Below are 7494 nucleotides of genomic sequence, written 5' to 3' on the forward strand. Positions count from 1 at the left end.
GAATGTTTTACACAAACAGATAGAAGAACTTTTTTTTTTGGAAACTTGTGTATTTTTAATTGAGTGCAGTTTGTAATAACGAGCAGAAGCACATTTTTAAGTTATTTTTTAATCTATTTTTGGAAGTATTGTGTCTCTATTTTGGTTTGAATTATTAAAAGTCTAGCAAAACCCGGTATTCTTCGGTACATCAATCATAGTCAAACTATGAACAGATTTTTTGTTAATATATTTAACTTATTTAATAATGATTTAAGGTAATTTTATTACCATTATTATATGTCCCAATAGAGTATACGATTGTGTGCTGGACTATTAATATGTGGGTTGTTGGTTCGATTCCCGCCAGAGACTCTGGGTGTATCTGCAGACAAGTGTTTGTCTGTCTGGGATTATCTAAAAACAAATTATGTATATTCCTTTTCTTTTACTGTAAATAATAATAAAGAAAAAGTACCAATAATTACCCCCTTTGCTCTATTTCATGTGTCTAGGTACATTATTATAAAAAAAATATCAAAAAGTACCATTAGTTCTCCCTATGTTTGATTCTAAATTCATTTAAATGCACACCAGCTAACATTTATGTCGATTAGATTCATAATTTTTAATATTAAAAAAAATACCACTGGGAGAAAAAGTACCAATTTCCCTTTTCACTCTTGAATATTCGGTAAGTTTGATTTTTCAAAATACTTCATTTTGCGGACATTTTTTTGATACAAATATGTCTCAAACGATTTATATTCTGTATTGATATTTTAAACAAGTAAGAAAGTATGGTCGGTCAAGCCCGACCATATAATACCCTACACTATGTAAAAGAGCAAAATTATTTTTCATTTAAAAATTCAATAATTTATATTTTTGAGTGATTTTCGGAAGTGGGCCTTATATGGGGGCTATGACCAATTATGGACCGATCACCATGAAATTAGGTCGTGTGATTTGTGTCTATATGAAAGTTTACTATGTTGAATTTTGTGAGTATACCAACATTTTTAAGCGATTTATGCACGTTAAAGTGATTTTCGGAAGCGGGTCTATATGGGAGCTATGACTAATTATGGACCGATCATAATAAAATTTGGTAACAGGAATTTTGTATATATAAAACTTATTTGGAGCGGAATTTGTGGAGATAGATATATAAATTAAACATTTATGACCGATAAAGTCCAATTTCGGAAGGACATTTGTATGGGGGCTAGGTGAAATAATGGACCGATTTCAGCCAGTTTCAATAGGCTTGGTCCTTGGGCCGAAAAACTAATATGTACCAAATTTGATCGAAATACCTTCAAAATTGCTACCTGTACTCTGCGCACAAGGTTTACAAGGACAGCCAGCCAGCCAGACGGACGAACGGACATCGTTTAGAAAGTGATTCTAAGTCGATCGGTATACTCTAAGATAGGTGTTACAAACATCTGCACAAACGCATTATACCCTACCCACTTTAGGGTAGGAATGGATTAGATTGGATTTATCATCACCTTCACTCTAGAGTTCCAAATAGCACCCTGTTAGCTAATTTTTCTATGACTGCAGGAACCAATGTTTCGAATAAAATATATTTTCTCCCATTTTTACTCCCTTTTTGGTACTTTTTTTGCTCCCCATTGAAAATATAAAAATGTTATTTAAATAAATATCAGTATCGTAGTGGTAGGTCATAGTGAAACATTCATGTATATGTCAATTTATAGAAAAACATTATTTTATGAAAAAAAAGTACCAAAACTAAATACAGTTTTTACCCCTTAATAGTTCTTATTTCCAAAAAGTACCAAACTAATTATTGTCATTTTTGTATATGTAAAGAATGCAATTTAAAATGTATTTTTATGTTTATTGGTTTAAAAAAAGCATGGGGTAGCAGAAAAGTACCAAAATACGGGTTCTAACAGTTTTCTCACCTAAAAGGTTTTAATTTCAAAAAAGTACCAAGCAGCTATTAACAACATGTTAGTTAATTTTGATTGGAGAACCCAATTTTTAAAATTTGTTTCAATTGCAAATAAAATATACAATATTTTTCCCGTTTTTACCATTTTTTTTTTGGTACTTTTATGGTCCAAATTGAGATAATACAAATAAACTTTAGAGTCATAGTGAGACTCTAAACATGCCTAGGTCAATTAAAAGAAAGACATATTTTATGAAAAGAAGTACCAAAAATAAATAAAACTTTTATCCCTTAATTGTTTGTATTTCCAAAAAGTACCAAACTTATATTTCTGTTTTTTTTAATGACTAATGAATACGATTTGAAATTTATTTCTATGTTAATGGGTTTAAATGATACATGGGTTAGCAAAAAAGTACCAAAATAAAGTTTTTACCCGTTTTCTTCCTTAAAAAGTTGGAATTTTTAAAAAGTACCAAAATTATATTTGTTATTTTTTATTAGGCAAAGAACACGATTTCAAATTTATTTCTATGTTTATTGGTTTAAAAGATACGAGTAAATGGAGTAGCAAAAAAAAGTACCAAAAAACTGTTTTTAGCCGTTTTCTCACCTAAAAGGTTTTAATTTCAAAAAAGTACCAAACACCTGTCTTCAATAGATAAAAATGCATTTTAAATATTAGTTTAGGAGATATAAGCTTACTAAATTTATCCGTTTTAACCCCTTAAGTTCCAATGTTTAAAATTTTTTCAAAATTAGCTTAATTATAGCGTATCAAAATATTCAATATTTTTCCCGTTTTTACCCTTTTTTTGGTACTTTTTTCGTCCAAACTGGGATGATAAAAATTTTATTCAAATCTATGTCTATGTTTAATGGGCTTAAATGATACATGGGTTAGCAAAAAAAGTACCAAATGTACAAAAGTACCGTTTTCTCCCCAAAAAGGTACGAATTTCAAAAAGTACCAAAATTATATTTAATCTTTTAAATGTATTTCTATGTTTAATGGTTTAAATGATACATGTGTTAGCAAAAAAAGTACCAAATGTACAAAAGTCCCGTTTTCTCCCCAAAAAAGGTACGAATTTCAAAAAGTACCAAAATTATATTTATAATTTCAAATGTATTTCTATGTTTAATGGTTTAAATGCATGGGTTAGTAAAAAAAAAATACCAAAAACGAGGTTTTACCCGTTTTCTCCCCAAAAAAGGTACGAATTTCCAAAAAGTACCAAAATTATTTTTTTCATTAAGCAATGAACACAATTTCAAATTTGTTTCTATGTTAATTGGGGTAGCAAAAAAAAAGTACCAAAATACAGCTGTTACCCGTTTTCTCACATAAAATTTTGGAATTTCAAAAAAGTACCAAACACCTGTCTGCTAATTTCTTAAGTAGATAAAGATTTATATTAAATTTTGTTTCTATCTATGCTCCTTTAGGAGATATAATGTTACCAAATTTACCTGTTTTTACCATTAAAAACCTTCGAATTTCCTAATACCCCTACTTAGTGAATCTACACAGTGAGAGGAGAACTTATATTCCATATTTCTTGTCTATAACTTTTGGAGTTTGGGCTGGGCAACTCAGTAACATTACTCTTTTATATATGAGGCCATCAGCGCAAAAGTGGTGTAACCCAGAATTTGTTTTTGGTTGCTGTTCTTACATTACTAATATCAATACAAAAGTGGGGTTAGCTACCGTTTGGTATTCAAAAGCAGATAGAGCTGAACAAAATCGTTTTTAAACAGAGCATAATATAACAAAGTAATGCAGCAAAAGTGTTGTAAATAAATAGTTTTTGGTTACACCACTTTTGCATTGATAGCCTCATGTATATAGATAATTATTCCAGTTTCGTGAGGTGGAAAAATTTCATAGCGATCAAGAATTATTTTCTCTGGGGGTGGTAGTAGATGGAAATTTAGACATTGTTATAAATGGAAAATTGTCTCCCTACTTCTCCACGATAGTGTTGGTGGTGGTGTTGGTGGTGGGTATAAAAAGAAAGCAAGGTAGAATGCTATATTTGGTTGAGTCGAATCTGAAATACTCTTCAACTAAATATACGCTCACACACGCTAACACTCTCAATGCATTTTATGGTTGTTGTTCTATTTTGGAATTACTCTAAAAACCAACAACAACTATTTTAGAGAGCATAACAATTGTTGTTTGGAAAAATAATAGGTTGTCCTACATTTTATTTCATATCTTTGTTTGTACTAAACCGATTTGACTGATTTTCATTAATCTAATGCTTAATAGAATTACAAACATTCTGTATAAAAATTGTTTACATCCGTATTGGTTTGTATACATTAAAGTGTTTTCAACACACAAAATTTCCAGATGTTATACACAAAATAACAAACAGATATGAACTCCTCTCTTTTTCACCTTTCGATTGTGGTGGTGGGTATTAGGAAATGAAAACAAAAATAACTAGTTTGTCGACAACTTTCTATTTTCATTAGAAAATTTTATGTGCTGTGCTAAGGTAATAATAAGCGGAAAATTAAAAATCAAATAAAATGTGTAAGTATAGAAAACAAAATAAAGAATTTTTATTTTTTAAAAATATTTTATTAATTATTTAATTTAATTTAATATAATTTTTAGCAAACCAAATGGATTTAATGCTGACTTTAAATGAAGATTGCCTAGATCAGATTTTCAAAATCTTACCCTTAAGTGATAAAATTAATTTGTTTCTTACATATCGACTGTTTCATGATGTTATTTCCAAACGTCTTAGAATTGAATACAAGTCTGGTTTGAATACAAATTTTTTCAATACTTTAAAAACATGGCAGTTGAAAGTATTGCTGGTATTAATAGGAGCCCATACTAGAAACCTAGTGGTAGAATTTCCTTTCGAAGAAAGAAGCTACTTAAGGGAGTTTATCTATTTTAAATTTATTTTCAAATTTTTTATCAATGTGGAGAGTCTAAATTACTATGGCTGGAATGTAAGCGACGAGTGCTTGATATCAATGAAGGCATTAAAGAACTTAAAATCATTAACCTTAGCAGGCAATTTCGATATAACGGGTAAGTGTTGATATTTATTTAAAAAAAAAAAAAAACATAAAAATTTATTTAAAAATTTTTCTCTTTACAATAGGAAAATACATCAGCGACCTTAAAGGTTTGGAACAACTGGCTCTTAACAATTGCTGCAGCATAGAGAGCCAATACTTTCAACAAATCTTTGAAAACCTTAAAAATCTGCTACTGCTCGACATAAGAAATTGCGGTCACTTGACCACAGAAAATTTTCAACAAATATGTGACAATCTTCATCAACTAAAGACTCTAAAAATTTCTACCACCAAAGAAAACATAAATTGCCTGGCAAAATTACCCAATCTTAAGCAATTGGAAATAAATAGAAACAATATATTAAGCCCTGCCATAACTAAAGAGTTTTTAACTAATTTAGCCCATTACCAAGCTGAACAGTTAGAAGAATTAAAGCTAATAGACTGTGCTGACTTTGATGCGGATAAAGCTGGCTTAGTAACTAAATTGTCTAAGTTAAAGGTATTGCATTGCATTTGCAATGCCTTTGATGATGAGATTTTAGAGCAGTTTTCAAAATTTAAGGAAATAGAAGAGCTGTTTATTAGCAACTGCTATTTTGTGAGCAATGAAAGTGTTTTACAACTTTTAGAAAACTGTCCACAACTAACCAGGCTTACGATGAGATCTTGTGGCGATTTAACCTCAGATGTAATTAAAAAAATTCTGCAAATATTCCAGCTGAAACGAGGGTTATATAAACATCATGTAAAACATATAGCCGTAAAACCTGTCCTAAAAATTGTGGTAAGTCTTAAACTTGTAATTAATTTTCCTTAATCCTCTACTACCCAAGGCTTTAATAGCAAAAATGCCAACTGATTTGGCATTTCAAAGACTCATGTAACAGTTGCTAAAAAAATTTACTTTAATATTTTGAAAAGCTTTCAAAGTTTTTAAAATGAAAACAAGTTATATTTGCATTTATTGGCCCTCAAATATAACTGACTTTTCATTTCAAAAACATTGAAAGCTTTTCTAAATATTAAAGTACCTTTTTTAGCAACTGTTCAGCAACAGTTATATTTACATTTATTGGCAATTTGCGATGAGTGCCTTAAGGCATGCTTTTAAGCATTAGAGGCTTAAATTTATTTCAATTTTATTTCTAAAACAAGTAAGATGTTTATTTAATTTTAAAATATTTTCTCTTTTTTAGGAATTTGACTTGGAAGATACTTTGGATTTTGTGCAATTATCTTACAAACATATACATCCCGAAAATTACTATGAGTACATAACCAAAAAAATTAAAATAATAAAATAATTAAATTAATAGCAAATGTACAAAGTTAGAGTAGTTAGTTCAAATTTATACAATTATACAATTTATTTTTTTTGTAAATTATAATTTATCCTTAAGCCTTATATTTAGAAAAATATTTATAAAAGAAAATAGTGTTGAAATCTCTATATAAGGAGACACTATAAAATAAAACAAATTATGAAAATGAAAACAAAAATTTTTGACTTTATTTTATTTACACGGTGGAAAAAAAAAACTTGGAAAATGGCCTAGCATGGGTTATAGGTTTGCTGAGTACACTACAAATTGTCTCTCTCTAAAAATTTCAGAAATACCCTCAAATTCAGAAGTTATTCTGAAAAAAACGTTTTCAGTGATGTTCGTCGACTTATCTGTAGCTTGGTCAGTTTTTGTCCGACTTTAAATTTTTTAACGGATTTGGAAAGAAAACTGATTACGCTTTAAAATGACGTGCATTTTTTGATACATTTTTAAGTTTTTAAGTAAGTATTGTTTTTCTTAAGAATATCTAAAAGAAAAACAAAATTAATCAACATTTTTGATTTTATTCGCTTTTCATTGCTTATTTTGATATGAAAGTTTATACAAATTTATACCCACATATATAGAAAATTTAGTTCTTAACAAAACATGGTTTTTATTATTCAAATCGGCTGAAAATTCTAAAAGTTATTCAACTTTTAATTAACATCATTTTTAGTATTTTCTCCCCCAGCGCACAGTGGGGCAGAATCGAAATTTTTTGATAATAAATCTGGCATTTCTAAACGGCTGGTCCGATCATATGAAAAAGTGCAATATTTTTGAAGGACGTAGTTTTAAAGTGGCATATTTTTGAATCTAATTGAGATATTGAGTTGAAATTTTTTTGGTAAGACCAAAAATTAACTTATCTAAACAAAAAAAAATATAGCTCGGAAAAAATATGGATCAAATTGTTCCTAATATTTGCAATCCTATTAAAATTTTGATATAAATTTTAGTTTTAGAAACTCAATGAATATGTAATCTATATATATAAAAGAGTAACGTCAGTCAGTAACGATTCATCATCAGACAGATTCATCATCCCACAGCCCAAACGGCTGTAGCTAGAATCACGAAATTTTAACTGTGGGCTCCTCCCTCCCCAAAACGATCCGATAAGAAGGGATTTTTGGAAATTCGAACGTTTAGGGGGTAAAAAAGGGTAAGAAACGGGTAAATTCGGTAACCTTATAT

The 7494-nt window shown here is 29.2% G+C and overlaps 1 protein-coding gene across 1 annotated transcript; it reads left to right on the forward strand.

Annotated features, from left to right (window-relative positions):
- Positions 1-4918: 4918 nt before the first annotated feature.
- On the forward strand, positions 4919-5853 carry LOC135955722 (F-box and leucine-rich repeat protein 13-like). Its single transcript, XM_065506078.1, has 3 exons — positions 4919-4976; positions 5050-5753; positions 5803-5853. The coding sequence occupies exons 1-3, from the start codon at positions 4919-4921 to the stop codon at positions 5851-5853; spliced, it is 813 nt and encodes a 270-aa protein (XP_065362150.1).
- The last annotated feature ends 1641 nt before the right edge of the window (positions 5854-7494 follow it).

This window comes from Calliphora vicina, chromosome 3, assembly GCF_958450345.1.
Source record: "Calliphora vicina chromosome 3, idCalVici1.1, whole genome shotgun sequence".
Taxonomy (NCBI): Eukaryota; Metazoa; Arthropoda; class Insecta; order Diptera; family Calliphoridae; genus Calliphora; species Calliphora vicina.

Coding starts and splice junctions, on each gene's coding strand:
- LOC135955722 (XM_065506078.1), top strand. CDS start 4,919: ATGAAGGCATTAAAGAACTTAAAATCATTAACCTTAGCAGGCAATTTC. Junction 4,977..5,049: donor AGGCAATTTCGATATAACGG/GTAAGTGTTGAT, acceptor TCTTTACAATAG/GAAAATACATCAGCGACCTT. Junction 5,754..5,802: donor AACCTGTCCTAAAAATTGTG/GTAAGTCTTAAA, acceptor CTACTACCCAAG/GCTTTAATAGCAAAAATGCC.